The sequence below is a fragment of the Adiantum capillus-veneris genome, chromosome 1, assembly GCF_014529385.1.
Source record: "Adiantum capillus-veneris isolate H3 chromosome 1, ASM1452938v2, whole genome shotgun sequence".
Lineage (NCBI taxonomy): Eukaryota > Viridiplantae > Streptophyta > Polypodiopsida > Polypodiales > Pteridaceae > Adiantum > Adiantum capillus-veneris.
In genome coordinates, this window is record NC_140931.1 from 181,174,352 (window position 1) to 181,196,525 (window position 22,174).

General features: G+C 45.4%; 2 protein-coding genes across 2 annotated transcripts in view; both read right to left on the minus strand.

Moving 5' to 3' along the window:
* Nucleotides 1-3,221: 3,221 nt before the first annotated feature.
* Nucleotides 3,222-22,174, minus strand: part of LOC147466107 (uncharacterized) — a 50,653-nt gene continuing 31,700 nt past the window's right edge. Inside the window, exons 4-6 of the mRNA XM_086523928.1 lie at nucleotides 7,040-7,077; nucleotides 5,968-6,048; nucleotides 3,222-3,314 (exon numbers count right to left, since the gene is read on the minus strand). Coding sequence (XP_086380054.1) covers nucleotides 3,222-3,314; nucleotides 5,968-6,048; nucleotides 7,040-7,077 — 212 coding nt within the window. The remainder of the gene's footprint in view (nucleotides 3,315-5,967; nucleotides 6,049-7,039; nucleotides 7,078-22,174) is intronic.
* On the minus strand, nucleotides 20,302-21,558 carry LOC147466108 (uncharacterized). The gene is made up of 3 exons (XM_086513373.1): nucleotides 21,218-21,558; nucleotides 20,931-21,092; nucleotides 20,302-20,841 (listed from the first exon to the last, which is right to left on the minus strand). The coding sequence occupies exons 2-3, from the start codon at nucleotides 20,973-20,975 to the stop codon at nucleotides 20,398-20,400; spliced, it is 489 nt and encodes a 162-aa protein (XP_086369499.1). The 5' UTR covers nucleotides 20,976-21,092; nucleotides 21,218-21,558; the 3' UTR covers nucleotides 20,302-20,397.

A 22,174-nucleotide genomic window follows, 5' to 3' on the forward strand; every position in this document is an offset into this window, starting at 1 on the left:
GCAAACGGGCAGGCAGAGAGCACTAATAAGGTTCTGATAGCACTCCTGCGGAAAGCATGTCATCTTCATTCCTCTACTTCGGCTCAAGCTATCCACGGTACACTTTGGGCTTATCGAACTTCTTTCAAAGCCACAACCAATCACACCCCATTTCAATTGGCTTTCGGTTTGGAAGCGATAGCACCTTTCGAATTCAACTCAGGATCCCCGCGAGTGGGAAGTCTTCGTGCCAATGGAAATTTGGGGTCTGCATCTGTCTCTCGTCTTTTCCTTTTGGAGGAAAGCCGAGGTTTGGCTTCACTGGCTCTAGAAGCAGAGCAGCTTCGTCATAAAGCCTGGCATGATCGCCATCTCAGGAAGCCGCAAATAACGCGTGCACTGGTGCTACTTTATCAGGCCAAGTTTCTGAAAAAAGCAAAAAAGTTGGTCCTAGCATGGCAAGGACCGTATAAGGTAATGGAGATTCTACCCCACGGCGCTGTACAGTTAGCCACTCTCGAAGGAGTTCCGTTGCCTTTAGTCAATGGATCTCGAATAAAATGCTATCATGCTTAAGCTGCCGCTCAAGGGTCTAATCGAGCTACATTCAAGTGTTGAGCTTCGCAGATTCCTAAACCTAAACCTGTAAATAACTTCGGAATCACTCATCGGCATCTTGCTGTTCCTTTTCATCTTATCTCATACACCCTATGCTTACAATCTCTCATTAGACAGCTCCCCTTCTGCAGACTCTGTTAGGCTCAATGGGTTTGATTCTGGAATTGGATCAACTCTATCCGTCACTCTCTGTCTTCAATCTTTGTCTTTCTTGGACATAACCTAATCTCCTAAATCTGACTAAGTTCCTTTTCTCAGCTTTTGCTCTCAAGTTAAACTCAGTTCTTGGAGATGCATAAATACTTTGAGTGGGGTATTTATATAAGATGAGACTTCGCGTTTTATCTGGAATTGTTGATTCTTTCTGGTACCTCGGTTTTATCAATGCTTTCTATTCTTTTGGTCTAGCTAAATCTTTGCGGTCTCTGGATAGTTTCCGAAGCATTAAAGCTACATGTTTTTTTTCTACCCTCAGCTTGTCTCTCCTCTCAACCCCCTCCCCTAGCCCTAACCCTACCCATTACCTTCCTCTCCCTAGCCCCTAGCCTCGCCCTAAACCTCCCCTTTCCCCTAGCCTCGTGTCACCAGGAGGTGTATTTTTCCTGTTGCCTTTCGTAAATAAGTATTAGATATATTTATTTTATTTTTACTTGTTTGTCCCAAAACCCTTGAAAAGGTGCAAGTGGACATTGCATTGCCAGTGTGAAACAGCTGCAGCCAAATGGGTTTCTCACATCGGGGATTTAGGTCGGTCAGACAGGGACTGCCCGAGCCAGTTAGCACTGAATTCTGATGAGTATGGAAGCTCGTGTGCGCCAAACTGGAATTTGGGCCACTTGTCAAGTCACTGCAACTTTATAAGTTGAAAGGGTCCAGTAAATTAACCCACATTGTAGATGTTGGTCAAATGGTAGTCTTCAATGATGGTCAGGAGACCGATAGGGACGCCATGGAAGCATCTCCTAAAATTTAGGTAACTGCTATTTTTTACTAGAAAATGTGTTCGCATCATTAGCTCTGGAATGACAAGGGGAACATTTTATTCCTCTGCTGCCAAGTCAACTGACGCACCAGTTGAGATATTTTTAGCAGGGAAAGCCCAAACTCGGAAACTGGGCGACGTGTCAGCCTGTGAGCGATTCTGCCACTCTGGGAGGCAAAAACGAGCTGCATATCAACAAAGGGGCGCCATTCTCAGCCTCAGGTGGATTGTAGCAGGTACAGAAGCTATGGAATGCTTACCTTGCCCTCTATGCACAGTATGGTGATGGGAGTGATGCCCCGCACGCTACATACTGCTCTCTTTCTCCCCTACGTACAGTATGTTATGCCCCACTAGTGGGCTTCTCATTTGACCTATGTACAGTTCTGGGGGTTTATGCGCGTTTGCCAAGGCAAGAGCCTTCTGAACAGGAACCGGATTAGCTAATTGCTAATCCCCCACAGGTACGCACAGTTCCATCACCAAAGATTGCGAGTTTGGAGAGTTTTCTCGCGTCAAAACTCGTCCGATTCACAGGGGAACTGTCCCATTGCGTGCGGGAGCCCTTGGGACACGCGTAGGTGTGTTCGCTCCGCTAAAAACGATCTGAAACGGGGAATTACAGCCTGCTGTGTTTTTCTGCAGGTTTAGGGTTTCGCACCTAAACTGCAAGGGAACATCGGGGGAGCCTCGTGAGAGCCTTGGGATGCGTGTACAGGCTTTTGGGGTCCCGGCAGTGAAAAACAGAGAATTACAGCCCGCTGAATTTCTGTGACAGCTCACCAGAAAGCTTCCAGATATCGAGGGAATCCGTCCTAAACAGGTGTTTTTGACCTACAGGGGTTTTTGCGCCGTTATGCTGTCGAAATCCGGTCGAAAACCTGCGTTTTCAGCCCTCGCCAGGTTTGGACAGCTTTGTGAAAGCTTGTGCTAAGTGGTCGGATCGTCTACCTTAATTTGAATAAAGAAATACCGAAAGGGGCGCCAGTCTTTGGGGCCTACAAGGTGTCGGTCTCGTGTGCGCAGTGACATTCTAGTCACTGGACGCAACTGTGTTCTCTTCCCTTCTCAATACTCTGTGTAAAGTTAACAGGTAATTGAAATAGTACCGCCCTCTACGTTGTACGGGCCGGTTATACCTCGCCCTCGCCCTAACTTTCCCATCTCCTCGCCTATCGCCCCTAACCCTAGCTTTCCCCTCCCCCAAACCCCCTTACCTATCCCCTCGCCCAATTCCCTCACCCTCTCGCCCTAGCCCCCTCACCATCTCTCCCTCGCCCTAGCCCTTTCCCCCTCGCCCTCGCCCCCCCTCACCTTCTCGCCCTCGCCCTAACCCTCCCACCCCCTCGCCCTCTCCCATCCCCTCGCCCCTCGCCCTCGCCCTCTCCCCCCCTCACCCTCTCGCCCTCGCCTAAACCCTCCCACCCCCTCGCCCTCGCCCCCCCTCATCCTCTCGCCCTCGCCTAAACCCTCCCTCGCCCTCGCCCTCGCCTCTTTCCCCCTCGCCCTCCCCTTTTTCCTCGCCCCTAGCCCCTTCCCATCCTCTCGCCCCTTGCCCCTGCCCTGTTCCTCGCCCTAGCCCCTCGCCCTGGCCCAAAAAGCACCTTTTAAAAAAAAACTGGAAAGCTACTTTAGCTTGAACTTAAAAGTAAATCAGTCTCCACTTCCTCATATCAGAAGCGCCAAGAGTCTTCACAGTCTTTCCAGCGCCAGGTGCCTCCAAAGCTCCTGCGCCCTGCTACTCCAATTTCTCACTGGAAGTCCCCGCACAGTTTAGTAAGATGGTTCGTACTCGAAATAGGGAAAAGCATCTGCAATCAGAGGAAGAGTCTTCTGCATTTGGGGATAGCTCTGACAGTAAATCAGACTATACTCCTAGTTCAGAGCAGATTTCAGAGGAAGATTCACCATAGTCAGTCACTGCTGACAGAGTCACCACTCTCCAAGTGCCTCGCCCGTCTGGTGCACTGTCCAAGGTACCTTTAATAATGATATATCATCTACAGGCTCCGAATCCAGCACTCAAGGATGTGTCCTCTCAGCAGCAACTGATACACTTGGGTCTTCAAAATTTTGCTCAGACAGATTTGTCTGCCAATATCTCTACTGTCAAGCTATGTTCCCTCTTGCTAACTTTTCCAAAGCTGAATGATACTACGCTTACTGCGGAGGATATCGGACAGGCTATGGGAATACTGACTGTGCTGGCACCTCTGCCCACAACAAAAACCTTCTCGAATCTCTCACCAGAAGAAACTGCAAATGCTTGTCAGGACCTTTTGCTGGACTCACATCCAGCCTATCACAGGAGTCAGCAACTGTATTCAGTGTTACAGTATTATTTTTTACTACGAGCACCTGAAAGAACAAGGGTTCCATCTTCTCCAGGTTCTCTAGCAATATGCGATGCTCTCTTTTGTCTATACCACTGCCTGCCATACCCATTTCACAATTTGCTGTTTAAAGCGCTACAGGACAGGGCAAAGCGTTTTCGGACTCGGCGTAAAGGCAAAGTGGAAAGGTTCAATTGCTATGCAGCGCCTATTATGTATTGGGTAGTACAGATTATGCAGCAAAAGACAGATGCAAAAGCAGTTCTCACCCTTCAAGATGATCCAAAAGAGCAAGAACGTTCCAAAATGGCCAAAGGGAAAGGCATCTTGCGCAAGAGGGCAAAGGTACAAAAAGATTCATCTGAGCAGTTGGCAACACTACCTTTCTCAGAATCACAGGTCAAAATCTTACAACACCAGCAGTGCGTATGTCTACTTCTGTGGCCACCTCCACTTTCACACCACCTCTTGTGAGTAGTGTTGCAATCACTAAAACACAACCTCCAGTTGTGTCGCCAGCACCACGTACTACTCTTAATGTTGGGGCACCGAAGGATACTGCAGGGGCATCTAGCTCTGGGACGCCTACATCTGACAAGCATGACATATATGATACTATTGCGCCTCAGGCCGACACACTTTTAGAGGCAGACAGAAGAGCCATTTCGACAATTATCAATGCAACCCTCTCATTGCAAGGTACCAACGGTATGCATCGCGCTTGCTATGACGGTATGACAAGGGAAGTGCAAACGCATCCTCAACGAGCGATGGATAGGGACAATTTCATTGCTACAGCTCAAGATCGCATAAGAATCTTAACTCAACAGGTAGTGGACCTCAAACATATTGTCCACTCAACAAAAACAGTTGAAAGAGGTAAATGATATGACCGCAGCAATTCACGACCTCTCTCCGGTGGTACATACACTATGTCCTTGTGCAAAATACCGAGTTGTAGCCACTTCACAAGCAATTCCAGCTACAGCTACAGCTACAACTACAACCCCGATTTCTGAGCAAGTTCCTGCTATGGCAACACAGGTACCGACACAAACGGACGTTTCCAAAGCACACTCAAGGGATTCTCAAACAGCAGAGAAAGAAAATCCTACCAATATGGAGTCTAAACCAACATGATCGGTCTCATCACAATTTCAGGGTCCCTCTATGGCCTCCCCCTCCCAGTCCCCATCCTTTCCTCAGTACTTCTACGGCTTCCCGGGATTCCAACATCCTGTTCCACCCTCGCAGCCTGGGCAATCTTTTCCTGGGTTTCCACCCGCTCCACCTACTCACCCTCAACCGTCTCACATGACGCAGCCTGCTGCTCATGGGGTGGCTACTCCATACCCGATGTACCCTCCTCATGGCCACTACCCCTCACCATACACTTGGCCTCCATCTCCTTACCCACCTTACTATCAGCCTCCTCCTCCTCCATCATCCGACCACCAACAGTAGATCGCCAATATTTCAGTGCTTCAGTTCCACTCTCCGGGACGGGCAGCGGTCTTGTGGCAGGCAACCTGTAGCCTGCTACAGTGTCACTTTCACTTTCACACGACAGAAGTTTACAGTTGGTCTTTGGTCTGGTCGGTTCACACTTGGGCAGAGAGACACGTGGCAGGGTGGTCTAGTGGACATCGTGGCCAGGTCACCACCGCCACCCAGTAGGGATAGACTTAGATGATGTTCTTTATGAGCCGTTGGTGGCTCTTGATGAGTCGTTTTGGAGCCCAATGCTTCCGCATCTTCGAGGCCCGCCCGGAGCCCCATCCCACCGGCGGAGACTGTATGTGACATCTGGATGAAGCTCATCCCTACAAATTTTCAGATGTAAGAGATTTGACTCCATAAGTGCCTCACATCATTTCGCATCTCATTTCTTGCATAAACAAATTAAAGGAAATCCACATGTTAATTTGATGGTGACGAGTCAACACATGGCCGTTCTCTCTGGAGTGAGCATGAATAGCTGCTCATGAAACCTGTTTTACCAAACTTGGAATGAATTAAAATGCACATATAACAACAAATGACTTGAACTATTACCTTGTTTTTAATTATAATCCAGCAATCATTTGCTTTGTTGTGCTTGGAGACTTCTGATGCAGTGAAAATTTGCGGACGTCCCTGTACCGAAACATAAGCAACAATGTATCTTGGGAATCTTAGGAAGAACGACCACATTAGGCAAAAGCCAAGCACATGGCATGTCTCTGGCAATGATGCACATGATGTTCAAGCCTTCCCAAGCTCATTGGGCGTTCACAGGATCGGTGAGAGGATAAAACAATTTGAACAAAAGTATGAGCATGAATCCAGGGATAGCAGCCCCTGCTTTTTCAGTCAGTTTGTATGTTATTCTGGTTTTGGATTTAGACTTTGCTGTAGCTGGTTTCCAGGGCTTCAGTTTTGGCTCTTCAAAAGTTTTGATGCTACTGCTTCCTAGCTCTTGTACAAACTTCTATATCATCTGAATGCATTCTATTGTCCTTCCAAAAGAGCCCGAGTTTGAAGCAACACTAAAATAACTTGGAGTTTACTTGTGGCTTAGCTCATCCTCACTTGCAACAAGTACACTGAAGCCAGCTGGCAAAACTTGACAGGTGGAGTACTACACAATCTTGCAATCACAAAACCTGAAAACACCTTCATGTGGAGACACGATCACTTGCACAAAGAGGGGCAAAGTTCCCCTCCAACAAAGCACAGGCCCCTAAGGTAGGCACCCCTGGGGGTATTTCTTTAATTATAGATGTCCAACAGGTTACAATTTGATCTCTGGACTCAGAGAATGAAAAACGTTGCCTTGTTTAAAACTGGGACGCCAATTTTGATTGATTTCACTAAACTTAAACATGATAACCAAATCAGGTTGAATGACGCACTTGGCAGAATTTAAAAAAATTCGTATGTAGGAATATAAGAATCGCATCTAAAAAACACGAGGCATGAATAATCACAAGCTTTTTTTATCAATTTAGTCAAAGACTTGAAATACAGGAGCATTCCTGCATTTCTATAGGACAATGTAATACGAAAATTTATTAAAAACTTAAATCATGATGTTGAATTTCATGGAGCAAGAGTTCAGAATATTATTGAGATAAGAATTTCACACCTTGCTTGTGGTGCTCTTAGTGAGTCCCTGATCTGGACCTGCAAAGCAAGTTGGCTTGTGCAATCAATGACTTTACCAAATTACGAATTCAGCACTACAAAAATGCACAGTTGATTATACAAGTTGATGGTCAAAACTTACAAGAGTCTTTCGTTGACATCTTACTCACATAAGAAAGCAACAATCATAATGTAAGTGTGACGACCTGATGACGTGGCACCCTCACAGACCGATGACCTGGAATGTACGTATGAGGACGTGGTAGTGCTAACTGTAGCACAGCTGCAGTGCTAGCAGTTTCTAATGTTACAGGAGGAGAGTGCACTGTGCCTAGACGATTGAACCAAGTGGACCGACCAAGATGCTGATGTGACTACTCTTGGGCGAGCACTTTGGCGGAAGGGGGACGAGTGATAGCAAGACCATCAGCGTGGCCTAGGCCTACCTGGTCTACCATCAACCACACAACCTACAGGGTCTACCTCATCCACTCACCAGTGGTGAGAGATATATTATCATTGTGTATATATCATTCAGGAGATATCAGTGGACCATCATCATGGTGTCTTATCAGTGTCTGTTATTCAGTTAAATTCTAGAGTCACACAGCAGTTGGTCCTGCACTACCTAGACTCGACACCCCCTTTATCTAAGTAGCATAGTATGTGGTCTGTAGTTGGGACCGCTGCCAGCCGAGGTCTTGTACTTGGGTCTTTGCAGTATATGGAGGCTTGATTGAGCAGTTCTTGTGTCTCTTGTGTTGTCTCTATCCCTAGTCTTTGTCAGTTCTGTTCTTTTACACAACTTGAGTTATCACATTGCAATACACACTAGTGGCACGAGTGAGACTCTGAGCATACTGCTCTGAGGCTACCCATGTCACAAACAGAGCACCATAAGGTGCTCTAATTTTTGGCACACCTGGTGGGACCTCAACTGCTGAAGTCTCTCTCTGCCTTGCTCGCTCGAGTTGGTGGCATGGCTAGGCCCAGCCGGTGTGTGGTCGACTGGTAGACTAGTCCACTAGTGAAGCAGTATTAGGTCAAGAGGTCGAATAGTTCAGGCAGGTCGAGAAGATCGACTGGTCAAAGCCGAGAGGTCAGTTAGTCCAAGTAGGTCAAGTTGGTCAATTAGTCCAAGCACGTCAAGAGGTCTAGTCCTACAAGGTCAAGAGGTCGACTAGTCTTGGCAGGTCAACTGTCTGTTCAAGCAGGTCGACTGCCTACTAGGCTGGTTGGTCTACAATGTGCTCATGTACGACCAAGAGCATGTCAATCCCCTGAAGAGTCCACTGCAGTATTATCACATGAAGCGAAAGCCTTTCGTACCAAGTAGAAGCCCTCACACCTCCACTCGTCACTACCAGCCGAAGCCTCAACATCTCGGTCCCCTAGTTGCTACTATACCATGGTCCACCTCCTCTCTTGACACCCCCTTTCTGGTTGCTTGGCTCTTCCGCAGTTCCAACCACTCTAGAGCCTACAGTGCCTGCAGAAAGGAGGACCTAACTAACATTCTAGCAAAGGCCACATTCAAGTTTCCCACCTTCAAGAAGCTCTCAACAAAAGATGATGACAATCATGTGTGCAACCGGCTTGGCACTGACAAGACAATCATCTCATAGCAACACACGAACAGAATAGAAACTTTTAAGACTTCAAAACTCAAAGTAGTCGAGACAAGCGGCGGCACAGTTCCGCTTCTAGGTGCACTGGCCCCAAAGTCTAGCGCCCCTTCCAATACTTCTATTTATATTGATAAGCACAGAGTACAACTGCCAGGCCAGGGAGTTGCTCTACATTGTGTGACCACACACTGACCAACATGCGACCCCCAACAGTCAACCATAGTATCTCATACTTAGCTTTGAAAAAAGCATCTCCTTACCCTTCATTTTCTTGAGGAGTGTCTTATCAAACCGAAGAAGCACCCAATCCCCATTCTTCAACTATAAATTGCGGCGATGCCTGTCTGCTGAGATGCTTGTCCGCTGCCTTCTTGTGCTGTTCTTAGACTTCTGCAAAGCCTCTGAGACTGCCTTCGCACGAGCAATCTCTAGATCCTGAACAAAGTGATCTAAAATCTTGTCCTTGTTGCACAAAAGGGAAGGAACCTTTTTGCCACCCTCAATAATCCAAATGGTGCCCTTCCCGTCGAAGTGCGAACGGTGTTGTTGTATGCAAAGTTCACCAATGGTAAATACCGCTCCCCCTAAGACTTACATTCAAAGATATAACACTTTCACAAGTCCAAAACAACTAAATTGGTTATCTTTGATTGTCCATCAGACGTTAATGAATTGACAACAAGAATTTGAGTGCGGTACCCACACTCTCACACATTGCTCTCCAAAACAAACTGTTGAACCAGGGATCTCTCTTCGAAACAATAGATGTATGCATCCCATGTAACCAATAGATGTATGAGACAAAAAGCTTTGCCAAATAATTGGCCTCCATTGTCTTCTTCAATAGTACAAAATGAGCCTACTTGAGTCTATCCACTATAGTCCATATGCCACATGCCCACTCTGAGTCTTGGAAAGATAAAAACCATTCGTGAGTCAGAAAGGCATCAGCAAATACTCATACAATCCAAAGGATCATCTCACCCTTGTCTTGTATACATTTTCGAGAGTGATCTTGATTTGATGATAGCCACTTTTAAGATTGATTTTGCTAAAGCAAGTAGAACCCTGTAATCTATCAAGTATATCATTGATTCTCAGTGTTAAAAACTTGTTCTAGATGCTAATCTTATTGAGAGCCCTGTAATCGATGCACATCCTCCAAGATCCATTTTTCTTATGAACAATCTATATCGAAGAACAAAGAGGTGATGTACTGATAGATCAATCATTTATCTAGAAGGTCCTATACTTGACTCATGATCTCTTCCTGTTAAGCACCACTCACTTTGTAAGGAGGTCTATTCGATGGAGTACTACGAGGAATCACGTCAATGGTGTCATCCTCCGGCCTTTCGGGTGGTAACTTGCTAGGTAAAACCTCTGAAAAATAGTCCGCTTGGGCTTGCAGAAAACTTTGCCGCTAAGAATCTAACTCAAACAAATTGGAATCCATACCTATCATCCACATTATTGAAAAAGACTGAGTAAACAAAAAGGGTTGATTTCATTAAATTAGAAATGGTTGTAGCCGATACAAGGATTACCGATTCGCCTTTTAGTTTTACATCTATCACCACTTTCTGACCCTTGCTATTCTTCAATTGAATTTTACTTCCACGACTACCCTGTTCTAGGCATGCCACGGCATCCCTAACAGAACATCACACCTTTCCAGAGGCATTATGTTAAAGTCCTTGTGCCCTAAGTAACCTTGACAATGTAATCTCAGCTTACCAATGATGGGCGTTACGACGACTTCATGCCCTTGTGCTGCCAACACTGCATCCATTTCTGGCTCCATGTCTTCAAGCTTAATTCCTAGATGAACCCCCATCTCAATTGAGATTAAATTGACGTTGGCTCCACTATCAAAGAAAATGAGCGCTTCTTGGTCATGTACCTTGCCTCACGTCCTGCAGAGCTCCTTGTCGGGATCAGAGTGACTCTCAAGCGTCCCCATTGAATCTCGAATAAGGTCATGACTTGGTTTTCCCTTTCTTTGCCCACTCCTCTGCCGCTTTCGATGATTTTGGTTTGTCTTTATTCTTCTCCTCCTTTTTACAACGCTTTCCGAAGATGTGCCCGGTCTCTCCATGCACAGAGCACTTGCCTTGCTTGGAATACTCTGCCTTTTGCTCAACAGACATCTACAAGGTGGAGTATTTCTTCTTCTGCATTTTTTTAGATTTCTTTTAATCCTTTGATACCACTTTCTCGGCACTTTTAATCATTGGCTCATTTGTAGCATAAGTCAATGACCCCGTTCTCAACGAGAAACTATCCATAGCATGTTCGATAAGTCGTTGAATGCTTGAAGATCTATACTTGAGACAGTATCTCTGGATCTCTTTAGGTAGACCGCAGCAATATCATTCCATTTGCTCTTTTAAAAACTTTCTTGAAAGACGCCACTTGCAAAAATGTATCGCAATATCTCTGGTTGCAAGTAGAGATAGTGTCTTCAAACTAGGGAGTGAGCCAAATAGACGAAAACAACTTCTTGAACTTCACCCAGTTACCTGGTGCTTTCTTATGCAGTAAACGCGTAGACCACCATGTTTGAGCATTCCCTTTGAAGTGGGAAGCTACCTTCAAGGCTTCTGTAATATTGCCTCCGGAAAAGGTGGTGTCAAACTCGTCTATAAAAGAAAGAGCTCAACGGGTATCCTTGTGGCCGGAAAAAGTGTCGAGCTTGATGCCTTGGGCCCCATCCTTGAATTCCGTCTATCTCTTCTCCGTTCAAAAATGTCATACTTAGGTTCCCAAATCATGTGATTCCTCTTCTTATTAAGTGAAAGCGCGAAGCAGAAGGTACCGGTAGGTGCGCGTGCGATGTAGTGCAAGATTGGGGCAAGAAGCAGGAGGCGGAGTGCAACAGAGAGAAAGCGCTAGGGATCGAAGCAAGGAGAGAGAGAGAGAGAGAGAGAGAGAGAGAGAGAGAGAGCTCACGTTTTTGGGGAAAACTCAATAAGTGACTTTTGGGTTTTTCCACTTTTATTATAAGTGACTTTAAAAAAATGTGTCCAGGTTCAATGTGAACCTGCACACATTGAACCTGCACAAAGTATAAAAAATATACAAAACGGGGTTATTTAGGCCTGTAACCCAACAACCTCCCTCTTAAAGGCATAAATGATGCCTTTAAGTTGACCAACTCCCACCAGCTGTATGCAATGCTCATGTTGAGCCTTAGCAAGACTCTTAGTGAGAACATCTACAGGGTTATCTTGTGTATGGATCTTAGTCAAGGTGACTAGACCATCCTCCAATACCTTTCGTATGAAGTGGTACCGCACATCTATGTGTTTGGTACGCGCATGAAACATGGCATTTTTTGCTAAATAGATAGCACTCTGGCTATCACAACCCAACGCGGGTGTATGAGCAAGCATGCCAAGTTCTTTTGCAAGTCTGCCCAACCAAATGGCCTCTTTTGAAGCCTCTGTGGCTGAAATATATTCAGCCTTAGTAGTACTCAACGCCACAATTTTCTGTAACCTAGAACACCAAGAGACTGCACCACCAGCAATGGCAAATACATATCCATTGGTAGATTTCCTGGTATCCATGTCACCTGCCATGTCTGGATCACAATATCCCTGCAACTTTAAGTCACTTTTGCCATAACAAATACACTTTGATTGTGTACCTTTCAAATATCTTAGAATGCATTTGACAGCTTCCCAATGCTCTTTGCCAGGATTCGACATGTATCGACTAACAATTCCCACTGCATAAGCAATGTCGGGACGAGTGGCAACCATATCATACATAAGAGATCCACAAGCTGATGCATAAGGGATTCCCTTCATTGCTTTCAATGCCACCTCATCCTTTCGCCAATCTGCTTTGCTAAGCTTAGTGTATGGAGGTAAAGGTACCCCAAGAGACTTAGCATCAAGCATATTAAATCTATCAAGTACTTTTGCAATGTACCTTTCTTAAGATAAAAACAGCAATTTCAGCTTTCTATCTCTTTTAATACGCATGCCCAAAATATGCTCTGCATCACCCAAATCCTTCATAGCAAATGCTGAATTTAGCTTACGTTTCAAAGCATCAAGACTAGTCTTATGTTTCCCGGCAAGCAGCATGTCATCAACATAGAGAACAAGTATGATGGGACTACCATCTTCACCCCTTTTCGAATACAAACAATGATCTGCATGGCTGCGTTTAAAGCCTTAAGACAGCATAAAAGTGTCAAACTTCTTATACCACTGTCGTGATGATTGTCTCAAACCATACAGAGCCCTTTTCAGTTTGCATACAAGTTCCTCGCGTGTAGGAACTACAAAACCTTCAGGCTGTTTCATGTATATGTTCTCTTCAATGTCACCATGCAAAAACGTTGTCTTTACATCCATTTGATTCAATTCCAAATTAAGCACCGCAACGAGAGCAAAAAGGACAAGTAAATTATAAGCTTTATAACAAGAGAAAAGATTTCTTGAAAATCAATTCCTTCTTTCTGTGCATATTCTTTTGCAACCAATCTTGCCTTGTACTTGGGTTTTTCATCCACTATCTTAATCAAGGTGGAAAGGTACGTAGTGTACGGGACGGTTTAGGTACGTACGGAACGTACTTCCATACTGAACCAACCTTTAGGTAAGTGATAGGTACGTACCATTTGTAAAAAAAGATAATTACACTAAATTTAAGTTCACAGACCTTTCAAAATTCAGCCTCATTAACAATGCAATGCTTAAAATGAACATATTGATCATAAAACTCAATGACTCAAGACTCAATACTCAATCAGAAAACCAATGACCATAAATCATAAAACCAAATAACAACTGTCACCAGGAGGTGTATTTTTCCTGTTGCCTTCCGTAAATAAGTACTAGGTATTTTTATTTATTTTTATTTTTACTTGTTTTCCCCGGAACCCTTGAAAAGGTGCAAGTGGACATTGCATGGCCAGTGTGAAACGGCTGCGGCCGAATAGGTTTCTCACAGCAGGAGTCTTGATTGGTCAGTCTGGGATTGGTAAGGCCAGTTAGCACTGAATTCTAATGAGTATGGAAGCCTGTGCGCGCCAAATGAAGTCTGGGCCACTCGAAAAGTAACTTATAACTTTATAAGTGAGTGGGAACTAGAGAATTAACTCAAAAGGGGCAAACTGGACACATGGTGGCTCCTGGTGAAGTTTTCCACTTCCATCAGCAAGAGGGGGCGCCCAATTTGAGAGAGGAGGCTGATTTGACTCATAAGTGTGCTACAGTGTGTGTGTGTGAGTACTGGGTGCAGGTCTACAACTTTAATGGAAAGCTTGCCTTCTCCTCTGTCTCCTGTAGCACGATGATTTGCTCTCGTGCATCTCTCTCTCCCCTTTGGCACATATGGTAATGCCCCACTAGTTGGGCTACTCAGATGAACATGTAAAGTTCTGGGGGTTTATGCGCGTTTGCCAAGGCAAGAGCCTTCTGAACAGGAACCGGATTAGCTAATTGTTAATCCCCCACAGGTACGCACAGTTCCATCGCGAAAGATTCCGAGTTCGGAGAGTTTTCTAGTGTGAAAACTCGTCCAATTCACAGGGGAACTGTCCCATTGTGTGCGGGAGCCCTTGGGACACGCGTAGGTGTGTTCGCTCCGCTAAAAATGATCCGAAACAGCGAATTACAGCCTGCTGTGTTTTTCTGCAGGTTTCGGGTTTCGTACCTAAACTGCAAAGGAACCCCGGGGGAGCCTCGTTAGAGCCTTGGGATGCGTGTACAGGCTTTTGGGCACCCGGTAGTGAAAAACAAAGAATTACAGCCTGCTGAATTTCTTTGACAGCTCACCAGAAAGCTTCCAGATAACGAGGGAATCCGTCTTAGACAGGTGCTTTTGGCCTACAGGGGTTTTTGCGCCATTATGCTGCCAAAATCAGCTCGAAAACCTGCATTTTCAGCCCTCGCCAGGTTTGGACAGCTTTGTGAAAGCTTGTGCGAAGTGGTCGGATCGTCTACCTTAATTTGAATAAAGAAATAACGAAAGGGGCGCCAGTCTTTGGGGCCTACAGGGTGTCGGTCTCGTGGGCGCAGTGACATTCTAGTCACTGGACGCAACTGTGTTCTCTTCCCTTCTCAGTGCTCTGTGTAAAGTTAACAAGTAATTGAAATAGTACCGCCCTCTACGTTGTACAGGCCGGTTTTATGGTTCCATCGACGGGATAGTCACTTTTTCTTCGAAAAGTGCAGCGTGGATTGTTGTGGGTGAAAGAAACACAGAGCTTGTCGATATGGCAGAGAAGAGAGACCAAGTACCTGAAGAGGGATCTTCCTCACATGGCACAGAGAAAATTCCTTCAACTCTTCAAGAAGAGGACAGGTTGTTTAGAACTCAACTGTGTTGTTGCATGGACATGTTTCAGCAGTTGGCTAACAACCCAAGGATGCAGGAGTTCTTACAAGCTTCGAATCAGGGTTTTCAGCCTCCTACACAGGGCATGACTGAGCCGTTGGAGGAAAAGGAGATTTCCAATGCGCAGAGGACTCATGATGCTCGAGGGAAAGCCCATGTGGTTGAGCAACTAGAGGTGTCCAATGATCCAAAGCAACTTTCTTTAGCTGGACAAGAACCGTTTGTGAATGGTCAAGGGAGTAATGAACACGCTATGCGTCAGACCCTTCCATTACTTAATACTTACCCTTGTTATTTTGGAGGTGGTTCAGTGTTTCAAGCTATGACTGGACCTTCCACAGGTTATATGCCAGGGAATATGTTCGGGACAATGCAAACAGGCATGGGTAACCCTATGTACGCGAACATGGGTGTCCAACCAGGTTTTCAGGGTGCCTATGGCCAGTTTCGAGTGCCTGGAACACAATTTGGTATGGCTGGTTTTTCGCAGCCATACGTACAAAATGCAGATATGACAGGTAAAACATTTGATGCGAGTGCTCGAATGAACAATCATGGAGCACCACTGTTACAGGCACCTGTTTATGATAATGTAGCTCCTTTGAGTCAGCTTAAGGATTACAAGGAAGGTAGGCAAGGAGTGAAGTTTGAAACTTTCAGAGGAACTGAGGACCAATTGAAGGCTTTGACCTTCATACAGCAGTTCGATGCAACTTATGCTGGAGGAACCTTCACGGAATCTTCAAAGATACGCAAGGCTGCCACTGTCTTGAAAGGGAATGCGCTTCAATGGTGGACCGCATTGTTGAACCAAGGTCAAGCCCCAACAACGTGGGTCCAATTCAAGTAGCTTTTTGCGCCTGCATGGTTGACAAACACTTTTGAAGTGGATGTAATGACGGAATGGCACGAGTTGAATGCTAAACAGTGTGCGGATCTAGAAGAGTACAATAAACGGTTTTGGGCCGCACTATTGCCAGTCACCTCTTACAGGTTTGTGCCATTGTCAGAACAGATTGAGAAGTACTGTTGCGGATTGCCCAAGAAAATCAGGGACTACTGCACAAAGACTACTGTCATGAATATGTTTCAGTTGATAGAGAATGCAAGAGTGGCCAGCAATCTGTCGAAAGGAGATTCCAATGGATTTAATAGCCACAAGAAAGGGTCCCAGGGCAAACAATTTTCACCCAAGGGCAATGTTGCAGCAAAGCCTTCTGAGCCTCCCACAAAGAAGCCTTCCACTGAAGAAGGTGATACATCCAAGAAGCAGTCTAAGTCTTCTTCGGGACGAGGACAAGCACAAAAAAGGCATTTTTCTGGCAAAACTTTTCAAGAAAGGAAAGCTCTTAGGGAGGCCAAGAAATGCTATATTTGTGAACAGGAAGGACATTTTGCAAATGAATGCCCACAGAAGAAGTCACAGGATAAGGATGACAAGTCAGACCATAAAGGGAAGAAGCCAAAGCCAAGTGCAGGACTTGTTCCAGATTTGGTTGGAGACCAGCCAAACACAGATGCCACGGAGCTGTGCAGAGCTTGGGGCAAAGTTAGAGACCAGACAATGCTGGTTTTCTTTGATCCAGGAGCCCGTGCAAATTTCGTATCACCAGAATTGGCATCAAAGTTGGGCATTCGTGCAGAGGAGATGGGTATGACAGGCGAAGCAGGTTTGGCATGCCAAGGACATTCAGAGCCTGTTACTCCCATTCTGGGAAAGCTTCGTCTGCACATTCAGAGCTATGTGGATACGGAAGAATTTCATATTATGCCGCTTGAGGGCTGTGATGTGTTACTGGGTATCCCATGGTGTTACAGGTTGCATGCTATGGTGGATACTTACAACAAAATGATTACCCTTGTACATAGAGGAAAGACTCATGTCCTTGATGTAAAGCTTAAAGGCGAGTTTGTTCCAGTTGTTTCTGCTTCTGCTATTTCATCTGTAATAAAGAATCATCTTTCTGCGTACTTGATCTTTGCAAAAGAAGTACCTCAAGTGGTATCTAATTTGTCTACCTTAGATAAAGACAGGTCCAACTTTTTTGAGTGGTTTCAGTGATTGTTTTTCAGACTCTTTGCCAGGGGAGTTATCTCTTGAGAGACCTGAGGATCATACCATAGATCTTGTGCCAGGTTCTAGTCCACCGAATAGACCACCATACAGGGTTAGTGCAGCCCAGCAGAAAGAGATTATGAGTCAAGTCAACGAGCTTTTAGAGAAGGGGCTGATTCAGCCCAGTTCATCCCCTTTTTGTTCGCCTGTACTCTTAGTGCAGAAGAAGGATGGTTCATGGCGCATGTGCATTGACTATCGCGCCTTGAATAAGAACAGGTTCTCCATACCGAGGATACATGACATTCTTGATCGGCTTGAGGGAGTGTCATTGTTTACAAGGATAGACCTAAAGAGTGGCTAACATCAGGATTGTTGCAACCATTGCCGATCCCAGATAGGCCATGGGAAAGCATAGCAATGGACTTTATCTTTGATCTTCCAAGGACGCAAACAGGCAATGATGGGATTTGGACTATTATTTGTAGGTTCAATAAGCAGGCCCATTTCATTCCTGTGAGGAAGAAGATAAAGTCAGAACACATGGTGAAGATATTCATGAGCAGTATCTTTAAATATCACGGAATGCCTCAGTCAATTGTCAGTGATAGGGATCCACGTATGACGAGTCTTTTCTGAAAGGCATTGTTTGAGAACATGGGCACTACGCTAAAGTTCTCTTCTTCGTTTCATCCGCAAACTGATGGACAGTCAGAAGAGGCAAATTCTAATGTCCTCGACCTGGTCAAATGTTATGTGTCAGAGCATAAGGCAACTTGGGAACACCACCTTCCATTGGTTAATTATACTTACAATAACACTGTGCATACGTCAACAGGTAAGGCACCATTTGAGATAGTGGAAGGAGGAAAGAAGGTCCCGCCCATTTTGCAGACTAAGGACAAGATTTTTGAGGCAGATAAGTAAGTGCAAGATATGGATGAAACATACAGGAAGATAAAGATTGCTCTTGAGAAGACTCGGGCTAAGCAAAAGAAAGCTGCTGATCGTCACCGTCGTGAACTTGTATTTTCACTTGGTGATTGGGTGCTTTTGCGCTTTGAAAAGGCCAGGTTAAGGAAAAGGAAAGGCAAGGAACGCTTGTTTCCTAAGCTCAGTATGCGATATTATGGTCCTTTTCAGATTTCAAAAAAGATCAGCGATGTAGCTTACAGGTTAAAGCTACCAGAAGGCTGGAAAATACATAATGCTTTTCATGTCAGCCTTCTAGGACCCTTTGTTGGTAATGTGCCAGAGAATATGCTTGATGAGGAACAACCCGAAGTGGAAGAAATGGATGAAATCCTTGTTCCTGAACAGATATTGGCACATAAAGAAAGAAAGGTTAGAGGAAAAGTTGTAAGAGGTAAAGTTCAAGAACTATCCATCGTTGGATGCCAAATGGATGGAAGAGTCTGAATTGGTTGATTCACCTCAGCTATTGCAATTGTATCTTGAAGCCTTTCAGATGGAACCCACAGTGACTTGATGTAGCCTTTTCTGGAGCAAGGCAAGAGCATGGTTCATGATGCTCAAGAGGGTAGTTAAGCAATTGTATCTACTCTTTCCATACAGAATTTAGCTAGAGAAGTTTGTGCTTGAGAGTACACTAGAAGACTTCTATGCTTGATATATGCGTTGTAGCCAGGTTGGTGGGATTGTTTAATCGTCCAACGCTACATTTCCGGAAGCATGTATATCTTGGATTCCCATCATAGAATATATGTGATATCAGGAGATACCGCATGTATTATTGGCATGCAAGCGAGGTCGCTTGCAGTATTTCAAGGGTGGGGTGTGTCACCAGGAGGTGTATTTTTCCTGTTCACTTCCATAAATAAGTACTAGGTATTTTTATTTATTTTTATTTTTACTTGTTTTCACCGGAACCCTTGAAAAGGTGTAAGTGGACATTGCATGGCGAGTGTGAAACGGCTGCGGCCGAATAGGTTTCTCACAGCGGGAGTTTGGGTCGGTCAGTCTGGCATTGGTCAGGCCAGTTAGCACTGAATTCTAATGAGTATGGAAGCTTGTGCGCGCCAAATGAAGTCTGGGCCACTCGAAAAGTAACTTATAACTTTATAAGTGAGTGGGAACTAGAGAATTAACTCAAAAGGGGCAAACTGGACACATGGCGGCTCTTGGTGAAGTTTTCCACTTCCATCAGCAAGAGGGGGCGCCCAATTTGAGAGAGGAGGCTGATTTGACTCATAAGTGTGCTACAGTGTGTGTGTGTGAGTAGTGGGTGCAGGTCTACAGCTTTAATGGAAAGCTTGCCTTCTCCTCTGTCTCATGTAGCGCGATGATTTGCTGTCGTGCATCTCTCTCTCCCCTTTGGCACATATGGTAATGCCCCACTAGTTGGGCAACTCAAATGAACATGTAAAGTTCTGGCGGTTTATGCGCGTTTGCCAGGGCAAGAGCCTTGGAACCGGATTAGCTAATTGCTAATCCCCCACAGGTACGCACAGTTCCATCGCGAAAGATTGCAAGTTCGGAGAGTTTTCTCGCGTGAAAAATCGTCCAATTCATAGGGAAACTGTCCCATTGTGTGCGGGAGCCCTTGGGACACGCATAGGCGTGTTCGCTCCGCTAAAAACGATCCGAAACAGCGAATTACAGCCTGTTGTGTTTTTCTGCAGGTTTAGGGTTTCGTACCTAAATTGCAAGGGAACCCCGGGGGAGCCTCGTGAGAGCCTTGGGATGCGTGTACAAGCTTTTGGGCACCCGGTAGTGAAAAACAAGGAATTACAGCCCGCTGAATTTCTGTGACAGCTCACCAAAAAGCTTCCAGATAGCAAGGGAATCCCGCTTAGACAGGTGCTTTTGACCTACAGGGTTTTTGCGCCGTTATGCTGCCAAAATCAGGTCGAAAACCTGCGTTTTCAGCCCTCGCCAGGTTTGGACAGCTTTGTGAAAGCTTGTGCGAAGTGGTTAGATCGTCTACCTTAATTTGAATAAAGAAATACCGAAAGGGACGCCAGTCTTTGGGGCCTACAGGGTGTCGGTCTCGTGGGCGCAGTGACATTCTAGTCACTGGACGCAACTGTGTTCTCTTCCCTTCTCAGTGCTCTGTGTAAAGTTAACAGGTAATTGAAATAGTACCGCCCTCTACGTTGTACAGGCCGGTTTTAACAACTACAAACATCATGTCCATGGCATCAGCCAGAAGTCGGCATATACCATACAAACTGAATCAAGATCCAAAACAAAGTACTGTGAAATACTACAATGCCATAATAACAATAAAAGTCTGCTACAGCCTGTCCTCCAAAGCATGCTGTCACCAGTGTGCACTAAGACCGTAGACGTGCAGCCTCAAAAGTCTGTGTCAGATGCGGAAGATGAATCGTCGGTAGAGAGCAAGCCCCCATCATCAAGGACATTGCCCTCCTCATCAAACTCAAGGTCAGGCTCAGCATATGTCAACTCTGGTACAAGCACCTCTGCACCACAAGCCTCCTCAGGCATATCAGCAATCTCTGCATGGATGAGCCGGACAGCTCCATTTGCTCGCCTGCGAATGGAGCGAATAGGAAGCTTCCCCCTGCGAATACTCTCTCGTCTCACAGTGTCTGGATCTCCTCCCACTGTGCGTAGAGGAAGGCTAAGAGCTCGTGCACGTGATCTAGTCACACGACGATCCACGCTCTCGAGCTCTCTATGCAGCTCTCTACGAATCTGCTCCTGCTCGTCTCTAATATGTTGGTCCACCTCCTCTGGTCTAGGATCGTCTACCATTTTCAGCTCTGTCGCATCGACCTGTTGAAGAGTAAAATAAAGTTAAAATGACTTATTTATGGCATATGCTTGCAGGTTGAGTTTACAGTGGCCAACATCAAGATAATTACCTGTTTGGGTTGCCCCAAAGAATGGTAACTCCGCACGAGCCTCATGTTGGCTCTGCAATACACCAACTTCTCCAACTGAGAAGTGCTAAGGCGATTTCGAATCTTCGTGTGTATGAGAGAGTAAGCACTTCAATTGCGCTCACATGCTCCAGCCGAGCAATCCTGCTCAGTGCTCAAGCAAGAGCGCAATCATCAACAAGAGAGTGACAAGTGTCAAGTAATATAAAGATGAAGTTAAAAGTTTAAAATGGTATATACAATGGAATCATGGATGGCAGTTTTATAACCTGAGAAAGGATACGAAGAGCAATGCGTGAGAGGTTGGGAAGACCAACTCTCCCATGCGAGTGCCACCACGTCAAAGGATACTTTGTGGCTTCCTTCCTCAAAGAAACTGCTCTCGTGAAAGAAGCGCCAATGCCATTCATGTAGTTGGTGAAATCCTTGTTTATCCCAAGCTGATCATCCTCTGAAAACATGAGCCCAACATACTCTGATTGTTTTGTGCTCAGCAAGGTATCACTCCATAGCTCTGGTGACCCGTAGAGAGGATGAAGTATGGCAGCCATCGCATGTATGGGACGGCTCATGAAAGTCCAACGGCTCTCAACACATCCCAATAAATCTGATCGGCTGAAATATCAAAACAATTTGTCAATACAAGTTAGAACTTAGACTTGATGATTAAAACAGACAACCATTAGAACATGAGGAACCCTTACCGATCAATAGTCAACAGATCGCATTTGGAAACGTGGTCTTTCATCTGCATAAACAGATGATAGACTAGTCCCAAGGTCAATCCCTCCATATCCGTCAATCGAAGGAGGACGTAGACTGGCTTGAGTGCTACTGAAAGAGCGTGCACTTCCTGCCAAAAGCTCTCATCAAGGATCCGCCTCTGCAAGTATTTTGTAGATTCATCCTGCGATCTTGACATGCCTCGCCATTTTGGATCCACCACTGTCTGTAGTAGTGGATCTCTAAGTTTGTAGAGCCTCTGTAAAACCAAGTAAATGTAGGCAAACCTGGTTTTTGAAGGTCGAACCATATCCAAAGTGCTATGGCTGCGGAAGATAGCAAGAGCCTGATGTTTCTTGCGAAAGAATGTGGTGACCTTGACTACATCTGCAACGATGGGCTGCACCCATGAAAGTTTGTCAATATCCTCCATGAGCAAATCCAAACAATGTGCAACACATGGAGTCCACACTATGCCAGGAAACTGTTGCTCCACCATAAAT